Source organism: Mytilus galloprovincialis, chromosome 5 (genome assembly GCF_965363235.1).
Source record: "Mytilus galloprovincialis chromosome 5, xbMytGall1.hap1.1, whole genome shotgun sequence".
In the NCBI taxonomy this organism is placed as follows: domain Eukaryota; kingdom Metazoa; phylum Mollusca; class Bivalvia; order Mytilida; family Mytilidae; genus Mytilus; species Mytilus galloprovincialis.
The window spans coordinates 21,280,490-21,307,333 of record NC_134842.1 but is presented as its reverse complement, the minus strand read 5'-3'; the positions used below and the strand labels follow the sequence as shown (position 1 = coordinate 21,307,333).

At 31.0% G+C, this 26,844-nt stretch overlaps 1 protein-coding gene across 1 annotated transcript; it reads right to left on the bottom strand.

Annotated features, from left to right (window-relative positions):
• Positions 1–26,434, bottom strand: LOC143075381 (ribosomal protein S6 kinase beta-1-like). The gene is made up of 16 exons (XM_076250770.1): positions 26,230–26,434; positions 18,053–18,078; positions 14,809–14,926; positions 13,908–13,976; positions 12,750–12,821; positions 11,551–11,684; positions 10,759–10,859; positions 8,818–8,908; positions 8,038–8,128; positions 7,572–7,613; positions 6,707–6,772; positions 5,953–6,015; positions 5,294–5,371; positions 4,666–4,773; positions 790–905; positions 1–259 (listed from the first exon to the last, which is right to left on the bottom strand). Exons 1-16 carry the CDS (start codon positions 26,317–26,319, stop codon positions 61–63), a joined length of 1,464 nt encoding a protein of 487 aa, XP_076106885.1. The 5' UTR covers positions 26,320–26,434; the 3' UTR covers positions 1–60.
• Between the last annotated feature and the right edge of the window lie 410 nt (positions 26,435–26,844).

Sequence of the window (26,844 nt, the reverse complement as noted above, 5' to 3'; positions counted from 1 at the left end):
TTTACATCAATAAAATCATTTATTTAAAAATTTGAAAAATTGTCCTAATTTGCCCCTATGTCAATTCATACGTAGATGAGGCGGCCTATTTGACGTTCCTGGGAATGCAACAGATTTGAAAGCTGTATTTTTGGTTGCTATAGCCGGTGAGGTGGATCGTTTAGGTATAGTTATTGTGGTATCCATTGCTTCAGCTCCTTCAGAGCCATTAGGTTGCCCAGCCACACGGAATCCTTCCACTAATGCATTCTGTTCAGGACTGGAAGTAAAAATGTAAAAATTAAGTTTGTTTCCTTTCTACTGTTAATATTGAAAATTCTTTATATGATAATCTTGGTCACCTTTACTGGTAATTATCAAATGGTGTGTAATACAATTAATCATTTAGAATGAAGTAGCTAAAATAATTTTTTAATAGAGGAATGTTCCTCAATAGGCCCTGCATCCAATGAATGATATCACACACTGTTTTATTTTGTTCTCTAATTAGATACTGGTATATCCTTGAATACTTTGCATGCCAGCAGTTATAAACGTAATAATAATTCGGATTTACTTTTATACATGGAAACCCTGTTTTGAAGCCTTCCCTATCTCATAAATCAAAAGCCTTCCAAAGGATATCTATATATATCTTTTTTTTCATTTGGTGTTATTTACATTGCTATCAAACAACACATGTACACGGTGATCTCAAATGCAATTATAAGCTCAGTACAATTATCTCTTCTCTTTTATCACTGACCCATACAATTACCAATAATGACATCTGTTCCATGTGTATCTTACCTCATGTCTCCTCTAGTAAAGCTGTTCCCGACCTTTCGGGGGGATCTTGGTTCTTTCTCAGATATCCATGGCTTATTTAACTCTTCTAATACTGATGGTGCGACATAAGTAAATCCCTGAAATGTTGGAAAAGTAATTCAAGATTGACCTTCAGATTGATAACTATATGAACTAGTAATACATATATATATATATATATATATATATAGCAAAAGTAAATAAACACGGTGTACAGAATGTATATAATAATATTTTTAAATTTGCAAACTACATTTCACATCAAATAATAACAGTTCGTTAAAATATTTTAACGAACTGTTATTATTTGATGTGAAATGTAGTTTGCAAATTTAAAAATATTATTATATATATATATATATATATATATGATGGAAGAAAGCCATTTACTGTCAGGCTTCAAACAGTCTTTTTCCACTAAAAAAATATTTTTTTTGGTTAAAATCTTGTAATGGTATGTCAATTCATCCTTAAATAATTATCATGATTCCTCAGAGGTCCTAGAATAATTAACTGTTACTGTTATTTTTGTAAATCATTAAACATGATTAGTCAAAATCAGTTGATTTCTTTATGGTCATTATATCGCCATGTACCAACTAGAGGGTCCAAGGACCCTGTGTCGCTCACCTGATATTTTTATTTACAATTGTTGCATGATAAATGCAACTGTTGTACTGTCGTTTAGTTTCAGAGATATAATACTAAAAAGTGCATTTGAAACCTATGCTTTATTTCAGCCATGTGGGCAGGCAGATATCCTAGTGGTGATTTAAACCAAGTTTGTTTAAATTCAACAGTTGTTTCAGGGGAGAATTTTTGTAAAATTTATCTAACAAGAAATGCAAAGTAATGAGAAAGTTGTGAAGTAGTTTTGTTGTTGTGCAACCCCCCCCCCCCCCACTTTGCCGAAAAAAACCAAAAAGGTAATAAAAAATTATCATATAAGGGCAATCTATCCTTAGTATTAATGATTTCTGCAAAATTCAGTTGATTGTGCAAGGGTTGTATAGCCAGCTGAGGTCGTTAAAAACTCTCTTTCTTTTGTTGTTGCAGATAGATCTTGTTCTGATAAGCAATTTTACCACATGTCAGATTTGCTCTAAATGCTTTGGTTTTTGAGTGATAAGCCAAAAACTGCATTTTACCCCTATGTTCTATTTTTAGCCATGGCGGCCATCTAGATTGGTTGGCCGGGTCACCGGACACAATTTTTAAACTAGATACCCCAATGATGATTGTGGCCAAGTTTGGTTTAATTTGGTACAGTAGTTTCAGAGGAGAAGATTTTTGTAAAAGATAACTAAGATTTACGAAAAATGGTTAAAAATTGACTATAAAGGGCAATAACTCCTAAAGAGGTCAACAGACCATTTTGGTCATGTTGACTTATTTGTAGATCTTACTTAGCTGAACATTTTTGCTGTTTACAGTTTATCTCTATCTATAATAATATTCAAGATAATATCCAAAAACAGCAAAATTTCCTTAAAATTAACAATTCAGGGGCAGCAACCTATCAACGAGTTGTCCGATTCATCTCAAAATTTCAGGACAGATAGATCTTGACCTGATAAACAATTTTACTACATGTCAGATTTGCTCTAAATGCTTCGGTTTTTGAGTGATAAGCCAAAAACTGCATTTTACCCCTATGTTCTATTTTTAGCCATGGCGGCCATCTTGGTTGGTTGGCCGGATCACCGGACACAATTTTTAAACTAGATACCCCAATGATGATTGTGGCCAAGTTTGGTTTAATTTGGTCCAGTAGTTTCAGAGGAGAAGATTTTTGTAAAAGATAATTAAGATTTACGAAAAATGGTTAAAAATTGACTATAAAGGGCAATAACTTCTAAAGAAATCAACAGACCATTTTGGTCATGTTGACTTATTTGTAGATCTTACTTTGTTGAACATTTTTGCTGTTCACAGTTTATCTCTGTCTATAATAATATTCAAGATAATAACCAAAAAGAGCAAAATTTCCTTAAAATTACCAATTCAGGGGCAGCAACCCAACAACAGGTTGTCCGATTCATCTGAAAATTTCAGGACAGATAGATCTTGACCTGATAAACACTTTTACCGCATGTCAGATTGCTCTAAATGCTTTGGTTTTTGAGTTATAAGCCAAAAACTGCATTTTACCCCTATGTTCTATTTTTAGCCATGGTGGCAATCTTGGTTGGTTGACCGGGTCACGCCACACATTTTTAAACTAGATACCCCAATGATGATTGTGGCCAAGTTTGGTTTAATTTGGTCCAGTAGTTTCAGAGGAGAAGATTTTTGTAAAAGATAATTAAGATTTACGAAAAATGGTTAAAAATTGACTATAAAGGGCAATAACTTCTAAAGAAATCAACAGACCATTTTGGTCATGTTGACTTATTTGTAGATCTTACTTTGTTGAACATTTTTGCTGTTCACAGTTTATCTCTGTCTATAATAAAATTCAAGATAATAACCAAAAACAGCAAAATTTTCTCAAAATTACCAATTCAGGGGCAGCAACCTATCAACGGGTTGTCCGATTCATCTGAAAATTTCAGGGCAGATAGATCTTGACCTGATAAACAATTTTACCCCATGTCAGATTTGCTCTAAATGCTTTGGTTTTTGAGTTATAAGCCAAAAACTGCATTTTACCCCTATGTTCTATTTTTAGCCATGGCGGCCATCTTGGTTGGTTGGGCGGGTCACCGGACACAATTTTTAAACTAGATACCCCAATGATGATTATGGCCAAGTTTGGTTTAATTTGGTCCAGTAGTTTCAGAGGAGAAGATTTTTGTAAAAGTTAACGACGGACGCCGACGACGACGGACGCCGGACGCCGGACGCCGGACGCCGGACGCCGGACGCCGGACGCCGGACGCCAAGTGATGAGAAAAGCTCACTTGGCCCTTTGGGCCAGGTGAGCTAAAAACGACTTTTCATCATTATTCAACACAAAAGTACCATCATATGTGTAATCTTAGTTCATGCAATAATGTTCAAATATGTCTTGCAAATGTGATTTATAGACTTTGAAATTTTAACTTGAAATTAATGAAACATCTGAGTTATAGCAAAAATCAATAGTAGATATAAGCAAAGGAACCCAGTAATAATATAGTCTTTAATTCACTAATACTTGTAATAATTAATTATTTTAACATTCATTATTTGGTATAAAGCACCTGTTTACAACCATAAACCTAATCAAAATATAACCTAGAGCATGTTTAATTACCACACGGAACAGTTCTTATTTATAACACATTCCTTATCTGTTCTGTAAGAAAATTCTCCTTGCTTGCCTTTACTGTTTACAGCTCCATCCCTATCTTGTCATAGGAAAACATTAACACATTCTCATGTTAAATACATTTGTTTTTTCATATATACAGTCAAACCTGTTTTAAGACCATTAAAGAGGTCTCTTAAGGTGGTACCCAACACCATGATTAAAATTAATTTGGCTCGTTAAATTTTTATAAAATTTTTAACAAAATATTTACTTTGACCACTTGAATAAAATATTAAAATTTCAAAAAAAATGAACCAATCACTTTCTCAGAAAAAATAGGTTGGATATATAGCAGTTTGACAAACACTAATTTTGATCATTGAGAAGCTAAATATTTCCTTTACAACACAACGTGATTAAAACGTTTAGCTGATTTTGCAGAGTTATCTCCCTGTAGTGTTAGGTACCACCTTAAGACAGGTGGTTTTTTAATACAGGTTCAATTTATATGAAATTACCACAGAGGAATCTAAAATTGATGGTCCTTAAACACAGGTGGTCTCTAAATCAGGTTTGACTGTATTTAGACAAGCAGAAAACATGAAGCAGTATGTTTAACTTACTACAAATACTTGATTTGCACTTTCACTAAGGATGGTGTCGTCAGGTGAATCTACAGGCGTCTGCTTGGTAAACTTTGTATCAAACTGGCTGACATCTAACTCACTTGTCTGAAATACAAAAGATGGAAAAGTTAAATTTTATTCTCATTCAGTACATTTTGGATTCATTTTATTTTGTGGGTACCTTTCAGTACATTTCGGATTCATTTTATTGTGGGTATCATTCATTAAATTTCTGATTCTTTTTTTTTTTGTAGATATCAAATTTAATGGATCTCGGAAAAATAAAATATTATAATTATTTGAAATATTTGATATTGTTGATTAGCCAGTCTGAATAGAAAACTTATCCATCATTTAACAAATTAAAATCTGATGTTTAAAAGTAAACGATATTATTTAATTTTCAATAAAGCATGTTGGTTTATCATACAAACCAAATTAATCAATCTTACTCTATGAGCTAGCATGGTATGTTGTACTGTTCAATATTAAGGTAATTTCTGTTATTTTTAATGTGTGATTTTCATTGTCAACACATTTTTGTTAGGCAATCAAAATTAAATAAAATTACATGAACATCCTACAAACTATCTAAAATATCAATCTAATATTTACTACTACTTACAACTGAGGGTTTAAATGGAGGTTCTACTTTTCTATTAACTAACACTGTCCAATCTATATGTCTGAAAAATGGATGGACCTAAAAAAAAATCATAATAAATAAAATAGCATTAAGATAAATTTCTGACCAACATGTTATAAATCTAAAAAAAAAAACCACACACATGTCACAATCATTTGTCATTTGCTGTTTGTACCACTAGTACTCTTCTTATGAATTGATGCTTTCAAAATTTACTGCTGATTTTTAAAATCAAAATATCCCTCTAGTGACTTGAGTCCAGTCACAACAATGTCAATTATGTTCATTTGTTTACTAAAGAATTCTATTTTTTTCTTACCTTAATAAACTTTTAGAAGCTGTACAGTGTCCTATAGTTGCTTACATCCATATCAATTTGACCCCGGTGGATAGTTCTCTTTTTGGATCATACCACATCTCCTTATTTTTAGCAGGAAAGACAAAATGGCCATAAAGCATGCCAAGACTCTGTAATAAAGGCCTTAATTTGACCTATAATGGTTTACTTTTACAAATTGAGACTTAGATGGAGAGTTGTCTCATTGATACTCATACCACATCTTCTACTTCTTTACTTAATAAATGGCTTAACAATAGCGCATGTATCAGAATCCTCTTGACCAATCAGTACTACTTACTCTTATAGGCTTGGCATCCTCAGGACCTCCCCCTAATCTCTCGGTTATATTCTTCTTTAGTAACTACAAATATATGACACTGTAAATTAATAAAATTATACATAAAAGACATTGTAACAAAAATATGACAAAATAAAACAACAAAACAGACATTTTATTGAACAGTTTGATTTTTTCCTTCTCTGCAAGTGTAATCTGTTCTTTTGAAAACAATTTGTCAATAACAACATTTACATTTATGATCACAACTATAAGCAAACACAAATCAGAATCTTTAAGAAATAATATTAAAATTTTAGTGTTTTCAATTTTACAAAATTTATTATGTACAACTTTTTTGCCATCTCGGTATAATTTACTCCATTCATTTGACAAAATATGCGTCTGGGGGTGAACACAAAATTTAAATCCTGGTAGCTATGATGAGATTATTCAGATTTATATCTAATATTTTATTGTTTACAGTTCCTCTCAATCCCCTTTAGTTTTTGCACAAAACACAATAAAGGTTAAGATAATAGACAAAATTTACATTTTATCTCTTTGTTCTATTTTACAAGACAACTGACACAAAGTCATGAGGAAAGCTCAAAGGGCCAGTTGAGATATTGATAGGAGATGCACAATGCCATGAAGTATTTGATGATTTTGTTATCATGAAGTTTTCCTTTAATTTGCAATCTTATCATCATGTTTACAATTGAAATAGTGCATCTTACTTTCATACTACAAACAAATAGCATTGTTGACTTACCTTCTTAATTAGATTTCTTGCTTCATTTGTAAGGTATGGAGGTAAACTCAGTTTGGCTTTTAAAATCTAAAACAACATATGCAAATGCGATAATTCATTATACTTAAATAACACAATAAAGCTTTGGAGTTATTACAATGGATTGATTTATTTTCGTGGGTACCAGCTATCGTGGATTAAGGAAAACTTGCATGTTTGTGGATATTTGATTTCGTGGTTTTACCAAAGTTTGCATACAAGCCAATAGAAAATTTAATATTTGTGGTTAATTCAATTTCGTTGATCACATTTATCCATGAAATCCATGAAAATTGGTATCCAGCAAATAATAATGAAAACATAGTATTTTTAATTCTCTTCAACATATATATATATAACTTGTATAACACATAAAAAATCAATCTTCTAAGTTTTATCTTTTAAAGTCTATGGTTTTTTTTTGTGTTGATGACAAGTCTTTTATCACCTCTACCGAATTAATTCACTCCTTTCTACACCATAAAGATTAAGAGGTTTTAATATAATGTTGAAAGTGGTTCAGATTAAGCCAAATCAGTAACCAGTCTTTTTTTCTAATTAAATTATTTAATTGATGTTTCTTTGGCATGAGTAACAAATTTATTTATGTTCATTTTATTCTTTACTGAAAAAAAATCATTTATTTATGTACAGACTAACAGATAAAACGATTCATGCTTATATAGCTTGCTGTTCGATGTGAACCATGGCTCCGTTTTGAAGTCTGTACTTTGACCTATAATGGTTTACTATTATAAATTGTGACTTCCATGGAGAGTTGTCTCATTGGCGCTCATACCACATCTTCTTATATCTATTAATATCTTCTATGTGAAAATCAATATACCTTGTCAATTGTTTTCTTCCTATTTTCTGCTGTAAATGGAGGCTACAAAAAATAATTAAAAATAAAATGTATTTCTTACAATAACACTTCAAAGCTTATCATTCCTCAGTTTTATCTTATACAAGTGAATTTACTTTTAATATGCACAAGACATTTGCTCATAACTGGTACAAACTGTAAGAAAATATATGAACAATATTAAAAAAGTAATTTATATACTTTAAAAGTATATTTTTGGTTCCTAAATATCAAATTTTTTATCAAGCAATTGCTAACATCTTTTTTATTCATTTCTTTAATATATATTTGACCACTTCCTGACCTAATCAAAATGAAGATCCCCACCCCAAAAAAAAAAGTTTCTGAATAAATAAAAATAATAAATCTTCAAAGTTAACAGAATGGTTTATTTTTTCAATGTTTGAGCTCCATTATTTATTAATTTGACAAACAAATATCTACTCACAGCACCAGTTAACATGTCGTACATTAAAGCTCCTAAACTCCACCAATCAACAGCTTTACCATGACCACTCCGCGTTAAGATTTCAGGTGCCCTAAAACAAAACATGCAAATATCAATTTTTGTAGAAAATCCATCTGTTTTGAGGCAGCTACGCTACATATTAAAATTTTTTGAATAATTTATAACAATTTCTGAGAAACTGAATGTATTTTTATCACTGATTGTCATATATTGAAGACCTGTTGGTGACCTTCTGTTGTTGTCGGTTCTGTGGTCGGGTTGTTGTCTCTTTGACACATTCCCCATTTCCATTCTCAATGTTATATGTGTTAACTTAAACTACTGAAATCAAATCATATGATAAATATCTATATGATACAATAATGTGGTGATAATATCTTTCCTACATAATTATCTAATAAGGTTGTAAGAGAAATAAAGCCCTGAAAAATTGAGTTAACTGGATCTTGCTGCAATAAAATGGGTCAGTGGGTTAGCTAAACTTTACTTATGAACTCTTTTTTTATTTGATCAGCAAACCCAGAAATAGCCGTATTTGGTTCCAGAAACATTACCAAAATTTGTACTTGATCTGAGTTTTGTCATAATAAGTATTGTGTTAAAGTTTCATAACATTTGGTTGAGGCAAACTAAAGTTTAAAGAACAGAAACCAACTTTGGAATGTACAAAAAGTTGTACAGATAAAACAAGGGTAAATGCCCCATCCACTAAGGTGGGGGCATAAGAATTAGGAAAAGAATTGTATAATATAGACTTACATGTATTCTATGGTCCCACAGAATGTATGAGTTACATTTCCATCATTTATAGATTCCTTACATAAACCAAAATCTGTCAATTTTACATGACCTGAAAATACACAATTATGATACAAATTATTATATAAATTATTTTGTAAAATAAATTCCTTGCTATTTCAATATAACTGAAAGATTGTAATGGACTGGTTTTTTTTTTGTCTATTGCTTTGTAAATAAGTACCATCAGTACTTGTTTGAATTGTTTTATTTTATATTTCTCATTGCAGGGCCTTTTGAACCTTCAATATCATACCGTATAAGTTTTTATAATTGAGGTTTTGATAACTGTTGAAGGTTGTACAGTGAACTATAGTTGCTAACTTACATTTCATTTGGTCCCTTGTGAAGAGTTGTCTAATTGTCAATCAAATCACATCTTCTTATTTCTTATGTAAATGTATGTGACAGGTTAACAACAAATCATTTTTTTTTCTTATACATTGTACACAGAGGAGGATCCAGCCTTTTTTAAAAGAGGAGGGGGTGCCATTCAAGACCAAAAGGGGGATTTTAATCATATGTCTCCATTCAAATGCATTGATTATCAAACAAGAGTGCACACGCTGAAATGTCTCGCCTTCTATACTAATCATTGATATTATGCTGATAGTCCTAAGTATAAAGCTTAGTTTTATTACAACTGTCTCATAAACTTAACATTAACCAAGATAACTAAACAAAGACCAATGATCCTTGAAAATGAGGTAAAGGTCAGATGAACTATGCCAGGCAGACATGTAAAGCTAACAATGCTTCTATACAACATATATAGTCACCGTCAAATAAAACCTGCGCGACTGACATAAAGATCATAAAATATTTCCATACACCAAATATAGTTGACCTATGGCATACAGTATTAGATAAAAAGACCAAAACTCAAAAACTTAACTTTGACCACTGGACCATGAAAATGAGGTCAATGTCACATGACATCTGCCCGCTAGACATGTACACCTTACCATCATTCCATACAACAAATATAGTAGACCTATTGCATATAGTATGAGAAAAACAGACCAAAACACAAAAATTTAACTATAACCACTGAACCATGAAAATGAGGTCAAGGTCAGATGACACCTGCCAGTTGGACATGTACACCTTACAGTCCTTCCATACACCGAATATACTAGCCCTATTGCTTATAGTATCTGAGATATGGACTTGACCACCAAAACTTAACCTTGATCACTGATCCATGAAATGAGGTCGAGGTCAAGTGAAAACTGTCTGACAGACATGAGGACCTTGCAAGGTACGACTTACCAAATATAGTTATCCTATTACTTATAATAAGAGAGAATTCAACATTACAAAAAATTTGAACTTTTTTTTCAAGTGGTCACTGAACCATGAAAATGAGGTCAAAGACATCGGACATGTGACTGACGGAAACTTCGTAACATGAAGCATCTATATACAAAGTATGAAGCATCCAGGTCTTCCACCTTCTGAAATATAAAGCTTTTAAGAAGTGAGCTAACACCGCCGCCGCCGGATCACTATCCCTATGTCGAGCATTCTGCAACAAAAGTTGCAGGCTCGACAAAAAGTGGGTACCTTGCAATTGGAAGACCCCCTCCTCCTTTTTGGATTGCCACTGCTACAACTAATGATGCTGAATATTATCCTACAGTTTCTGCATTATATAAGATTGGTTTGTCACTTGCTAGCTAAAGATATCAGGATATTTGTTTTCTCTTTTAAATTGTTTAGTATTTTGTCTTGCCTCGGCTGTTAAAAACATGTTAAATTGTATGTTTTTTTTACTATTGGTAGAGGCAATACAGTACACTTTAATTGCTTACATCCCAATACTTTGGTCTCCATTGGTAGATATCTGTCTCATTGGCAAAAATACAACATCTCCTTTTTGTATATGCTAAATAAACCTACCATGTGCGTCTAAAAGAATATTTTCTGGTTTCAGATCTCTATATATAATACCCTGAGAATGCAAGTGTTCTATAGCTATTAATATTTCTGCCAGGTAGAAACTGAAAAATATAAAAGATAGAAATCCCTTCACTTAATATTCTTCTGAAAATGATGAAAAAAATGAAAAGTAATATTGTAAAGCACAAGATTTTAAATATTCAATTAAAATAATTTGAATGCATTCTATGTTTCTTACAAAATACAACTTTATTAAAATCATATTACATAATTAAGTATTAACCTCCAGTGAAGATATTAAATTCCAGATATGTACTGTGTACCTAGCATATTTTCATGTATTTTCTGCTATCATATTTCATCACAGTCAGGGTATCAGCATAATGATGTTTTTGTTCACTTTTCATTTTTTTTGTACCTCTGAACGTTATATATATCAATATTCTCAAGATGGCCACAAATAGATAAAACCTTTCAAATATAACCCTCCTGAACTTAATTCATCAATATTCTTGAGATGTCCACAATCTGTAAGCCTGTCAGATAATAGATTAGTATATGTGCAAAGCCTTAAGCCTGGTTATAACTCTAGTAATATCATCATTTCTTGAAATCACTATAGTGGTGTAACTTAAATTAAAAGTTTGCCACATGATGATGATGATGATGGGATGAAAGCGCTGTGCATTCTATACCAAAGGCTAGCCGGTTCCAAACCAGGCCATTATAATTAAATATGAGACTTTTCTCATAAATCATGGTTTATAGTCCTATATGAAGATGTCAACTTACCAAGCTGTGTCCTCCATGAATATTCCTTCCCTTTCTAACTGCATAAACAGTTCTCCACCAGGGAGATATTCTAAAATCAGGTACAATTTTCCACCAGTTTGAAATGCATACATTAAATCAACTATAAAAGAATGCTGAAAAATACAATAATACAATTATTATTAGTCTAATATATAAATGTTTATATAAGATACAATGTATGAATATATAACTGAGAAGTTTTATTTTTGTGGGTATCAATTTTTGCAGATTGCTGAAAACTTGAATATTCATGGATAGTTAATTTGGTGGTTTTGCCAATCTCTGTATGCATAGGCTATTGAAAATATGTTATTTGTTGAATATTTGATTTTTTTATTTGCCTGTACCCATGAAAATTGGTATACAATGAATTATAATGAATCCACAGTACATGCATGTAATGTATGTATCATTAGGTATCCTAGTCATTTGTTCTCTGATGGGTAGTGTCTGGATGACAACCATTACTTCATGTGACATTAAGGTTACAATACACAATAAGATTGTAAGAGCATAACATGGTATTCAGAATTAAGAGTATGGCTAATCCTGATTGGTTGATATGTGCGTTCATTATTTTTTATTATAAGAGACTTCGTGCATTCTGCATTATATCATAGGCCAAACAAAGTATTTTCCTTAGACCTAACGGAAATGAGATGTCTTTTCAACGCTAGGACGAAACACGTATTTTTAAGTTCAAAATTGATAGGCATGGGAGATGAGAACAAAATTTGTTAAGATAAGCAACATGAACCTATATTTTTGAACCAAAAATACTGTCCGAATAACTTTTCTGTTATTCTAACAAGGTTTCGTTAAAAAAATCAACTTTCTAAAGTCTGTATCTCAAAAAAGGCTATCATTGTCGCCTATGGAGAAATTAATAGTTTATATCAATCTTAAGCAAGTCCCTTTTGTTTCAGTGTTACTTGTGTACTAGCTGTAGGCTATGGTGGATAATGGTTGTGAGGTGTGAGTACTAAAAGACTGTGCTACATTGTATGTAAGCCAATTTATCACAAATAAATGTTGTACCTAAACCATGTGAACCAATATTAATCTCTGGGTGTAAAAAGATTGTTTGTTTGTTTTAGGTGGTATTTTTTTTGGGGGGGAGGGGATGTTACCCCAAAAAAAACAAGAGAACAAGAAATGAAAATCAGCATATAACTTACCTTAACACATTCCAGAATATTTCTTTCTGCCTTTGTATGTGCCTGATCCTTAGCATTTCTTGCTATTGAGGCCTACAATCAGAAGATAATATATTATCTGTTATACTACAACATATATACAATATTTTTAGAGTTCAATCATTAATTCTAATACATTTATGATGTGCTGCTTTCTCATTGAATACTAAACTTTAGTTGCAGATAGATGCAGATTTAGTGATTCAACCTTTCAAATGCTGATGATGATAAAATGCAATGAAAAATTTGCAATTGCATAAAGGACTTATGGCTGCATTATCAAACAGTACAAGTATCACTGTACTTAACTTGTATATATTTATGATATTAAAAAAATTCTATAGATTTAGTTTGTTGATGTTTTAAAAAGTAAATATACAATGTAATCATAAGTAATCACAAGTAATCATGATTACAATGGAGAAAAGTAATCTAATGTAATCAATTACATTTGAAATTGGGTGTAATCATAATGTAATCAATTACATAAAATAAGCAAAGTAATTGTAATGTAATCGATTACATTTCAAAGTAATCGACCCCATCTAATAACTAAAGTGTGATAAAATTCTCTATAATAAGTACAGACTTTATATACAATACAGATGTACTTATTTATGGCTGTTACAGTTTACATACCATGTAAATAAGTATGTATTGTAACATTTTTGCAAACATGATGACACCTTCACTGTTTCAACATTGAAATTAAATAAAAACAAAATTGAATTGATATATTTCTATTGGATTGCATGACAAAAAGAATGAATCTTCTAGAGTTTAAATACATTGACCAAGAGGAGATAACTCTATAATATGTTTTATTATGTGTCAATATGTTAACCTCGCCGCAATTTTGCGCCTGTCCCAAGTCAGGAGCCTCTGGCCTTTGTTAGTCTTGAATTATTTTTAATTATAGTTTCTTGTTTACAATTTGGAGTTTAGTATGGCGTTCATTATCACTGAACTAGAATATATATTTGTTTAGGGGCCAGCTGAAGGACGCCTCCGGGTGCGGGAATTTCTCGCTGCATTGAAGACCTGTTGGTGACCTTCTGCTGTTGTCTGCTCTATGGTTGGGTTGTTGTCTCTTTGACCCATTTCCATTCTCAATTTTGTTTTGATATAAACACCACTCACCTTCTTTAACACTTTCATGGCAAATATTTTTCCATTATCAGACCCTGATATTTTTCTAACTTGAAAGACCTGTAAATAATAATAAGGATAAATTACATGTTTGTAAACAGAATTAATGTTTGTGATTAATAAAGTTAAGTTTCTTTTCATACTTTCCTTTTTCTCATAAAAAAACCCCATCTTATACTGTACTGGTAATAGATATTTGTAAAAGATTTATTGTTTTAATCTGTAAATCAGTCTGTTTATAGTGTTACACTTCATTTATTTACATTGAATACACAGCTGCTCTTCAATTTCATTTCACAGGAAAACTATTAAATTGCCCATTACAAGTACAGTTGTGCACTTTTTCGCTTTTAACTGCATGATCTGTCACAATAAAGTTTGTTCTGTAAATGATATTATTTTCTGTCTGATGATCAGAGAATTTTAAAATCTAATTATATTTTATTTTGTCTGTATTTCATTTTTTTCACCAAACCCAAAGTATGTGTAAACCACGGAGATTAACATACAGTGAAATCCTCTAAAGACAGTTGATTCAATAGAAAAAAACACACACAATATTTCTTTTTATTAAATTCACATTTACTTTAATCCACATATTCGTAAAGACTGAATTCTATACATTTTAAATAAAACTTTTTAAAACAACAAATATCTGTGTAAGATGAATTCAAGAACTTTTTCGTGAATTGAGGAAAGATTGTGTTTTCTTGGATATATGTATATGAATTTGTGCTTTTTTGAATTATTCAACAAAAGCCTTTTCATATATAAGATGAAATATGTATTTCTTTAAGTTTGAATACTTGAATTTAGGGTCCATTTATACCAACAACTATAAAACGTGTATCTCTCAGATAATAATAATCCAGAGAAAAATTTAAATACTAACTTTTCCATAACCCCCTTTCCCAAGAACTTTGAGCAGTTCAAAATCTTGTGGTCCAGTTTTATTCTGTCCTGGATTAACATTGTTCTCCGTTAATTCAACCATTTCCATTCCATCTTCACTGAAAAGAGAATAAAACAAATCTGAATATACATGAATATAGGGAGATGTAAGAATAAAGTGTATAAGTAAGAATTCTGGTATCATTTAATTTTTCTGTTTTTATTTTGCATTTGGGGAAGTCTACATCATTGTGGACAATAATAAGCTTTCAGATATATAGGTGACAATATACATAAATGGTAGCCATGGTAGCAGGGTTTTTCCGTTCCTTGTTCCATATCATAAACTTTGATTTTTTGGTATGAAGCTGAGACATTTTCACAGATATGGTTAATTTCTGAGGGTACTCAGTCTGATTAAAGTTTTCGTAAATTAAGAAACCCTGACAGACAGCAAATGTGATGTTAATTTTCTGGAAGCTTCATTTTGTACAAATATTTAATAACTTTTTAAAGTTTTCACATCTTTTTTTCATTTGTATATTCTTCTGCTCTTCAAAAATGCACAAATGATTAAGCTAAATCAATTACTATAAATAGAATCATGTCAAATATCATAGAATATTATTGCATAGATGTTTTTTTAATTTCTATTTATAGTTTGATGCACATTAGGGATATTGACCTAGATGTCTCAGTTATTTTTTGTCTTTGGCTTGCTGTCTAAATCTTTCACCATGATAAGAATAGGAAAAATCATGTTTAAATCATACATGTATCTTCACCTTTTCTTGATCCAATTATTTAGTCAATGTAAACATGATAAAATCCTCTCAAAAATGTAATTAAAGTGTTGGTGAGATATGTTATCTTTGCTGGCCTGCATTAAACAGGTCAATAATTGGTATCTTAAACCCTTTATATCTACCAAGGTATTCCTATGCATTATATATATATATATATATATATATATATGAAATCTTCGCCTTTCTGTCATATTTGCTTAAGATTGCAAATAATTACTTAATCATGTTAATATAACATAAAACATTTAATGAACCATATCAGACCTAAATGGTCAAATGCATATATAAACTTGTACATAATGATAAATGATACACTATCAACTTTAAATACTTTAAATATGTACGGTATGTACTAAGTTACTAACTTTCGTTAATAAGAATTTGCAATCAATATTATATAATATATATATATATATGTTTATTATCCTCCTTAAGGAGAGTATGAATATACATGAACATAAATACAAATGTGGTATAATACAGAGTGTTAATAATAAGAATTTAAATAACGATTTGAATAAAATAAAAGAATAAATAAATATTTATATTAATGATTAATTAAATAGATCATTGAATAAGTAGAATAGATAAGTAAATGTTCAGATTAATCGAAAAATGCCTTTTAAGATTTTTCAGTTGTAATAAATAGCAAGTTAACTGTCATATTCCTTACATAACCTATAAATAAACTTTACACATGAGTGGGTGAAACTGTCTGCATCAGATTTTTCAAGAATGAAACATTTGTCACTATTACATGATAGTAGAGTTAGTGTTAAGTATATGTCTTCCATAGCATGGAGCGTTGCGCTAAATTCAATTGGTCCAATATTAATCAGATCTATCCAAAACAAGTCTCTTGTAGGCGCTACACTACAACATTGTATTAAAATGTGCACAATTGCGTTGCCATAGAAAAAACCACACTTATGACATAACAGTAATTCAGCATCAGGTTCGCTTGGTCTAACCAGGGCGCACAGAGATATGATAAATTTTGCTTGAAAGTTCAAAGATGGATACTGGCGCAAGATGGTCCAAGCACGATGTGGTTCAATAGAGTTATGAATATGTTTAAAATATGCAAAGTCATTGTCACTATCTAGGCGTTGTTTAAGAAAGTTCTCTTCATACTCATATACGCGTTTTTTAACTATCGATTTCCATTGCTTCTGCTTAGGAAAGTAACTTGTCGATATTAGTTTTTCAATATGGCCTACTAAATCGTATTTCTGCATAATCTGGATGACATCATTCACAAAGCCAAAGTTATTTTCAGTACATTTGTGGTAAAACACCAAAAGTCCAATACTTATTAATTTAGATAAAAGTCCATAATTTATAAATATTTTTTGTAAGGATACAACTCAATATAATTTACTAACATGAACATAACATTGCAGTATTTATCTTTGTGAATTTAAAGTTCCTTTGGACTGCAAAAGTTCTAAGGAAAAATCTATTTATAATCGACTTCCTAGTACATGTAGTATGTGTCTATTGTATGATATTAATTCTGAGAAAAAAGTTTTATTCCAAAATACACATTGACAAATTAAAATTAAGTTCTAAAAATCATTAAATCAATAATTAAAATTTGTAATAAATCTAATGTTTCCTTTTATTATTCAAATAAGACTTATTTCCTATGAGTCTTCCTTCATATTGCATGTATTGCGCAAAACCACATAACATAATTTGAACATTTGTAATTTATTTTGTATACAATACAGAATATTTTTTTTGATGTAACCACAACCAATGAGATATAATGATATACAAATCATAGATTTAAATAATTTGATATTGATTCAAACATCTAACAACTGATATCAATGATAAAAATAAACATGAAAATATTTAAACTATTGAGGATGTCAATACTTGATGTGTATCAACAGGTAGATTTAAATACCATTTATTAATTATCTAATTTTAGAATCATAAGGATGACAACTAATTTCAGTAAACTAGTATAGTAAATCTTGATCTTGCAGTGAGGTGAGGGTTGTTTTTTTTTTTTGCTCTGTCGAAAGCCTCACTGTGATTTGAGATGAAGAGCAGCAATACAGGCACTATACCTGTGCTTTTGAGTGTTTTTGTTTTTGATGTGATAGTGCATGTATAATGTACTGATTGTGTGTCATGGATTGATACCGTCTATCCTGTTTATTTTATATACAAATTTATTTTCAGAAATCCCTGTAATTTAGTTCCTGAGAAAGATGTGATGAAAAATATTCATGGGATTCAATTGATGGACGGTGTATATATATATGTGCTTGTATAAAATTGATATTCATGATATTATATGTTTTTCTCTGCATAAGACAGATTAATCTGAATCACTCTATTTTCGTTTCATCACAAAATGTATAACTACTCAAGATTTAGAAATGTATGTTCAGTCAGTGTTAAGTAACAATTCTGTATACTTACAGCTCTCCTCGACCAAAACTGTTTCCCTGAAAAATAAAATCATTAAATTTAGAATTGCAATTGAAAAAATTATTATACATGTTTAATAATGTTGCTCCTATAGATCTTTTTTTTCAATTTTTCAGAATTGTCATAATGTTAGTTTACAATTCTTGCAATGTTCCACACATTCATAGACTCAGTATCTCAAATAATAGACAGTGAAATGAAATATTCATGTATATTCAAGAGGTAGACCAAACTAAATAGACATCTACCTGCAACTCTAGCATGTCTTAAAATATATATATTGTATTTTAATAGATGAATAGTTTGGGGTAACTGCGTCTTGAACAGTAAGAGACCCCCCCACATTTCCCTTTAATCATAGAAAGTTGATCTTAAAATATCAAGGTCTTTATATATGCTGTAGTAAACGATAAAAAATCCTTAACATATTATGCATGTAGTGAGTAAGTCAGACTGTTATACATTATCTTATGTAGACATTTCCTCTTCTTACTTAATTGGCTTACCTCTGATACAAAAGTAATCCTAGGTAAGCCATTTATTATATATCAATTCTTCCTACACAGACTAATGTAAAATTTGGTGTAAACCTCTTACGTTACTTAATGAGGTTTTGAATAACAAAAACAAATGGAAAGGATCGGCTAAAGTAAATTAAAATTATCTATTCAACTATACTGCTATGGAAATAGCATCAAAATTTATTTCTTCTGTTAGAATTATACAACCTGCTGAAAGTATATTTATTCGAAAAATGTCATTGACCTATTGATTATAGTTCTTTAACAAATGGTCAATGAACTGTTTAAGACTAATCAACATCATTTATAGAAAATTCCAGATGTTATATATTTGGTTGTCGGCTAATATTTTCCAAATCTCTGTATTAGGTTTTATCAACAAGGGGACCTCATTTGTTCATACACTGTACATGTATATCATAAGTGTTTTAACCAGATTTTGTAATATCATTGTTCTCCTTTAGAATCATTGTTAAGGTAGATTCATGGTATACCGCCATCTTGGATTGAACAATCACAGTAAAAAATCGGTCTAGTTATTTGCCTAAATCTGCAAATTTGGAGACAGATTTGCAATTTGATGGTTAGACTGTTTAATAATATAAAAAAAACTTGACAATTTATTGTATAATTCAAAATAATTAAACAAATATCATTTTATTTTGCTTTTTGAATCATTTTTTTCAAATGAGCCATTTAAGGGAAGATAACTCTTTTAGTAAAAAATTTATACTGGACAGATAGGGAATTTTTTTCTTTTTACTTGTAGCAAGAAAACAAGTTCGGTGACACCATTTTTTCTTTTTATTTTCTTAAAACATATTACAAAACCTATCTTTTCACAATTTATTTCAAAATTCTATCTCATAGATTATTTTTTATGCACACAATTGTGTTTTTCCATTAACAATCTAACCAAATTTAGGCAATTTTCAACGACTCATAGCTTGAAAAATAGCACGGTGACCCCTACTTTTTATTATATTTTTGAAAAGAGCATATTAAAATCTTCATTCTGGCTAAGTATAAGAAAATTCTGTCTCAAAAAAGATTTACTTATGATCTACCTTAAGTGCTGGTACAAAATGTTTATTGCTTGAATTGGACCTTATCTAAAATGTTTTACTTATGGATTATGATAAAAATGTTGTGCTGTAATTTTTTAGCATTGTTTAGAAACAAGATGTTACAGTGTACTTAAAAACCTATAACATGCAATTTGTGTTGTAAATTTGCTGCATTTACTGATGTTACATTTTGATTTACTTTTTATTTGAACATCAACTGACTTCATATTCAATTTCAATCTATCTACATGTACATGTATTTCTCTGAACATTTCAATAAGTCTCAACCTAACTCTGTTTACAATCAGACTCATTGTCCATCACACTTTTTACTTCACTACATGAAGCTGCCACTTAACCATTCGTCAGCCGTCAGCCTTATATCATTCTAGGACCCAACTTCCAAGGTAGAAAATCATCATATCGAAGTGGCCCCCTGGATTGTTATTTGTATGATTAAATTCAATTATAATCCTCTTAACTCTTATCAATCAACCAGAAAGAATTTGAGATACAAAATTCAAGGTTTTATCATAAAATGTAGACAAAGTCTGCTGTTAATTAAGTTTTATTTTTTAAAGCAATATACACAGCTGATTGCATTGAGTGTGTAGGCAAAGATAATATCTTTGGTTTAGCTTGCATACTAGCTGAACAGTGAAGTAATAATTATTAGGTAAGGTAAGGACTAGTCCCACAAATAACTAATTTATGTCTGTAGAACTAGGGTACTTCGAAAGGAGGGTAGTAAACCTTACCTAATAATGACTTCACAGCTCAGGGAGCATTATTATTAATACATTTAGCTACACACTCAATGCAGTTGGCTGCTGCTGTTTTACATTTTTTTTCTATGCCCAAAAAGAATATATATCTTTCATGCTCACATAGTCTTGAGGATAAACAACACATGGCACACATTACCACATACTTTGAATGTAACATTAGAGTAAATATTAACAGATGATAAATCACCTTCACAACCTGGAATTTTCTGGAGTATTTAACATGTTTAAAAAGTCAATTCATTCATCTAATCTTAATCTGACAATGCCTGCACTTTAACATGTATTATCATGATTATATTTACATGTATGTCTGAATTGGGAGTATTATGCAGATAGACATGTTACTGTGTACATGTATAACTATATCACAAATTTTGGTCAGTATGTCAGTCGACATTCATAGATAAATCTATTTACTGCATAAAGTAAATATAATAGACAGTTTACCTTTCTTAAAAATTATCATGGGAAATACATCAACCTAATGACATCTCTATCATGTCTATAGTTATGATAGTATCAGAGTATCTGACAGTTATTAAAACTTATTTTCTGACGGTGTCAAACAAAATAATTCAGTAAATCAATATCACTACATGTATGTGTTCTTGATATATAGAAAGCATATGATCTTAATTAATAAACTATTTAAACAGCCATGTGCACAGTGTATCAATACTTCCCACTACTGTTAAGATGAAGAACAGCAATAACAAAGGCATTTGAAAAGTGAGTTTTACAAATTGAAAAACAATTTGCTTGCTTCTTCCTATTTAACATGACAAATTTGCTTTTTGACTACATTTGTATGTCTCTACTGTTTGATCTGAACTAAAATCTATAGCTCACAAATGAACTTTCATTTGAACTTCATAATTGAAGAATACCACAATATGTCTGTTTTGAAAAAAAAATAACAATATGCATATACTGGTATGTTATATGGTTATATACATGATATAAGAATATTTTATTTTAGTATATCTTATAAGACACCAGACTGAAGGACATAATAGTAAGCAACTATAGTCAACTACAATCATGATGGTAATTGTACGACCTTGAAAAATTAGCAAAACTAAAAGCACAGCAATTGAGCTATAAAATTTATAAAAGACCATTTAATAAAAAATGTAAAATAAAATGTAAAGGAAAAAAAGACTAATAATGACCTAATTTATGTACAAAACAAAAAACATATATATGTGATACATCATTACACGTACATGTATATACAGCTACAATGTAGACTGTTACTACCTTGGGACTGGCAAATGCAGAAATTTGCGAGGTTAAACATGACTGTTTCATTGTGTTTGAGGGTGTCGAACCCTCACCATAACTCATCAGAGAGATATATACAAAGCACAAACACAACAAATAAAATCATGAAGGAGTTGAAAGGACACAAAAGTACTGGCAGCCACATAAAGCTAGCTGAATGCTTATAACCATTGATAATAACTAAAGGAAAAATCATGTATAGAACATCCTATTGATTTAGTATACTTCTTCAGAAATGATAAACAGTCAGGGATAAACATGACCATGTGCAATGTGAAAATAAAGGTATCAACAAATGTTCATAGGAGTATAACAATAACATTAGGCTGCATTTTAGTTTCTATTATAACAAAATCAAAAATAATTTATATTGCACAGTCACTAAATTATATTACAATCTGGAATTGGCAACCTTTTAATAAGCTCATTTAGAAAGATCCAAGATGTAAGTTAACATAGATCATATTTATAATAAGTTTTCTACATACATGTACATTTTGTACATGTACAGTCAAATTCCCAAACCAAATCTCAGTATCTATGAAAACATTTACAAGGTTTTACAATGTAAGTTATTTGTGGTAACTTCCTCGACTTAAATTAAGAATCTACCAGTCATACTTACATTGTATAATACATGTACAAAAAATGTACATAGAACGCTCAAATCCAAAACATTACTAAAGACACTGACAGCAAAGGAGTTAGGATATTCTTAAGATGTAGCATCTTGATCTTTTTAAACTCCTGATTCCTGATTATCATGATTATTAAAAGACAAATTTACACATCGAACATGTCGAACAGATGAAGCCCAAATTTGAATTTGGGTTAAAAATCATTCCAGCTAGGTTTATATTCATGTACATCATGATCATGATGATGAACATGTGCGTGTATTCTAATTTTACATTTTTTGTAACTAAAAAGATTACTCTTACACTATACTCATACATTGTAGTGATTCTGATTGTACTATACAAAAGCACTCTAGATTAAATCTACATGTATAAACTAAAATACAATATTGCAAAGAAACAGAGGATACAACCTGTGGATTCATGGTGGTTTAAGGCAATGTCTGACAGATCAAACTACAAAATGTGTCTTACATTGTATTTGTAATATTCTACTTGGTAGGATCTACCGCAAGACACTGAAATCATTAAGGCCTTCAATACTAATCCTTTTTTTTCATTTCTAGATTGGAGCGCTGTCTTGTAGTCCAGACTCAGAATCCCAAACAGGGGTGTGGAAATATTTGTTGTGAGCACTTGTCCCTGGGCAAGTAAAACTGTAAATTTTACTTGCCCGGAAAAAAGTTACTTGCCCTGATGGTCCCAATAAATATTGTAGTATTTTATTGTTAGCTAATATATGATTCTTAGCACAGTTTTGCATCCCAAACAAATCAGTAAAATCAATTGGTTTATATGTGTAAAAATTTAGGAATGATTGAAATGGGTTTATAACATCAATGGGACAGAAACTCAAAAGCAAACCAACTAAATGAAATGACATGTAAAGGACAAGTTTGCAGCATTGTTTTTTTAATAAAAATTATAGCCAGTAGGTACACTACATATACTAAATTTAGAGGACAGTGAGTGAAGAAATGGAAACTAAATAATAAATCAACTAATTATTTCTATCAACTGACACACTTGGTTTTTTCTTGGTAGTTGAACACTTTTCTTTACCACTTAGACAACACATTATGTTGCCTTTGATCTATAAATAAGACAAAAACAAAACTTATTATCTGAATTTCTTTCCAAGGGGTTATCCGATATTCACGATATCTGATATTCTCGCTTCCTTTTTTTTTTTTGATATACACCTTGACCATCTCCGTTTGCGTTTCATGCTTTCAACTTGACTCGTCATTTTTTTTGTCTTGCTTGCCCGATGTTTTATTTTAAAGTATACATCAATCTGAATCTCGATTCAAAATTTTAAGAATTGACACTTCCGGTGAATAGTGGATAACACATAATAGACGATCCGGGGTCAATGGACAAAGCCAATGCAATATTACGCGACTCGGGTTTGCATACTTATTTTTACTCATTTTGGTAATCGATCTATTTCTGGAGTTATGTAATATTTGTCGTCATGAACATTGATGTTTATACTTAAATACATGTTTTTACTCGCTGATTATTGGTTTCTTTTACATAAATAAAACAATAAACATCTTTATACGTTTTGAAATTAATCCTATATTTTTGCTGAATTTGAACATTGTCTAGTATATTATTTTACTTGTCCACGGACAACCAAGACAAAAATAATTACTTGTCCGGGTGTTAAAATGTACGAGTCGGGCGAGTCGGGCATAGCATTTCCACACCCTTGCCAAATGAGTTTATTTTAACACCTTACACAGGGCCTTGATTGCCAAGTTGTCCCAGGGTTGGCAAAGTATTACCCGCCCGGGAATTCCCGGGTGGGAAAACCCGGGTTTTCCCGGGCTGGGCAATACTCACAGAAATGGGGAATACTGGGCATTACTGGGCAATATGATTTTTTAAGCTTATTTTAACACAAAATAGTAAAGTCTTGGTGTAGTTTTGTAGTACTACAGCTAAATATATACTTTTTATACAGATAACTATTGACAGTCATTTCTAAAATAATGAAAAATTCTATGTAGACAAAATACAAGATTTGCACATTTAAGGAAACCTTGTTAATTACTAAGCATTGTTTCAATAATCCATACTTTGAAAAAAAAAATATTGCAATGTTTAAGTGAATTGTTAATTTCAAATGTTATACATTCATACATTTAAATTTGTCACATTGCTACATAAACACCCTAAGGGGTCGTGCCATTAACACTTATAGAATTGAAAGGGCTGATTATTGTTACATAAACAAATATGCATTCTAATCTGAATAATTACTTACTAATTACTAATGACAGTACATATACATTACTTAAATGTAATTTTTCTTACATGTAATTGTTAATTCTTAATAGGAGTTATATTTATTTAAAAAAAAGTGTTTTGCTTTATGATTGACAGTTCCCCAAACAAAACAAACAAAAAAGGTTATGTATAAATGTATAAAATTTGTGTTTGATCACTGAATTCTATATAAAATTCAGACCAGTATTTTATATTACCCAGTATTGCCCAGTATTACCCACTAAAACCCAGTAAAACCCGGGTTTTCCCAGTATTTCCCACTGGGCTGGGCAATACTCATAAAACCCCGGTTTTTGCCAACCCTGAGTTGTCCAAGTACAAAATGTAGTTGAACTACTTTTTATCTACCCTGTCAACACTCAAGGTTGTGATTTCAAATCCTGCACATGGAAGGTGCGTTTGACTCTTAAACTTGACTATGATTGCCCGTTTTTCTGTAGACCATAGTAATGTTTGGTGGTTCTGTTCAGTTTCCTCTACCAATATAAACCCATGGCAACAAATAATTGCACATTACATGAAGAGCTCAAAGGGGTGTTTATCATCAATCAATTCATGAATACCTTCTACATGTTATATGCTAAAAGGGGCAATAATCCTTAATAAATTGATGTAGACTTGTACATTTTTTTTTTTGTACCTCTGTCAATTTGTACTTAATCTTAATAGCTACATGTAGTACCTTTAACCATGTTAATATTTCATTATTTTACCTATTCAAACCAAATGGCATTGAATGATTTATCATTTCATAGATATTGTATTGATTGTATATATAGAAAATAAAGGAAAATATCTTATCGATGCTAGATGTCATCCATAACTGGACATCACTGAGGTTCTTGTAAAATTTTGACGAAATACATGTGATAGAAAATGGAAAAAGAGATTGTTTAATCATGTTTATAACCATGATAACTTCAATAGTTCAAAGGGTTCTGATTCTCAGGTCATGAGGGGGCACAGATTTCCAAAATGCAATAAGGTCTATATGACATTACACAAGAAAATGTTGGAAGCCACAACACACTGAACACAGACATAAATTTGACAGAAGGGATTTTTGTATGACAATAGGTCAATTGGCCAAGAATCCCAAATAAGGAATAATTTGTTTAGTCTACTATTATATGTTGGGAGTCTCATTGGGGGGTTCTGATCCTGGATCTGGCTTACACTACATGTGTATGTAACGTAAGCAATTCTCATATTTTTGTAATTTCCTGTGTCTCGCTAGACTTCATTTCCCATTTTCACGGCACAATAATTTGACTTTCACATGTCCCGCTTACTTCATAATCGTCAATCCAGTGTGACGCTTAGACCCCAATGGGACCCACTATGTTTTGTATGGTTTTATAACTGAAAATGGATTCATATTTATAATTTAGGTAGATGATAGATCAACAGGTAAGCACGATAAGGATTAAGAAAATGACTGAATACTCTCATAGATTTTTGAAAAGAGGTTTTATCTTTGGAAATACACACTTGATTTAGATTGAAAAAGTTGCATCATCGGTGTGTCATATAATTTTTTTAACTGTTTAATATTAAAGGCACCATACGTACTGGTTCATCAGGCTCAAAATAATCGTCGTCTGAAATATCCTCCTCCCCTTCAGGGGTATCATGAAGCTCTAGATCAAAAACACCAGCCATGCTACTACATTTGGATAAATCTGTATATGTCTGTCTTGTAAATTAGGATTGTTTTACATTCATTCAGACAACGTTAGGAACTAAGGCGAGGGATTCCTAATGACGTAGAAAATATCACATGGAACACTCTTCCGGTTAAAGGATATCCAATTAAATTCCGTTTAAACAATAACGGAAGTCATTTTCATAAGAACAGCTAATTTCATTGGTCCTAACTTTGTTCCATTTTTAGAAACGGTGCGATACTAGACTGGTTCCCGATCGCAATATTAAGTAAGTATATCGTGAGGGTTACAAGAGCGCAATTATTTGTTTACATTTAACCGGCAATTTAACCGGCAAGTTTTTTACCCCAAGATGGTACTCAGAATAGAATCCGATACGGCTTCTGATTGGTTGATACAGGATTGGAATTACATTTAATCGAAAGCTTATCCAATTAGGTTTAAAAATTGCCGAAAATCATATTCACATTTTACGAAGTATAGAAAATATCTTCAATTTCTGCACGTCGGAGCCATTAAA

Excerpts from the sequence above, each read along its gene's own strand:
- LOC143075381 (XM_076250770.1), bottom strand. The coding sequence starts at position 26,319 with ATGGCTGGTGTTTTTGATCTAGAGCTTCATGATACCCCTGAAGGGGAG. Across the intron at positions 13,977-14,808 it reads GGAAAGGGGGTTATGGAAAA|GTCTTTCAAGTTAGAAAAAT; the intron begins GTTAGTATTTAA and ends TATTATTTACAG. Across the intron at positions 8,129-8,817 it reads TGTGGGACCATAGAATACAT|GGCACCTGAAATCTTAACGC; the intron begins GTAAGTCTATAT and ends GTTTTGTTTTAG.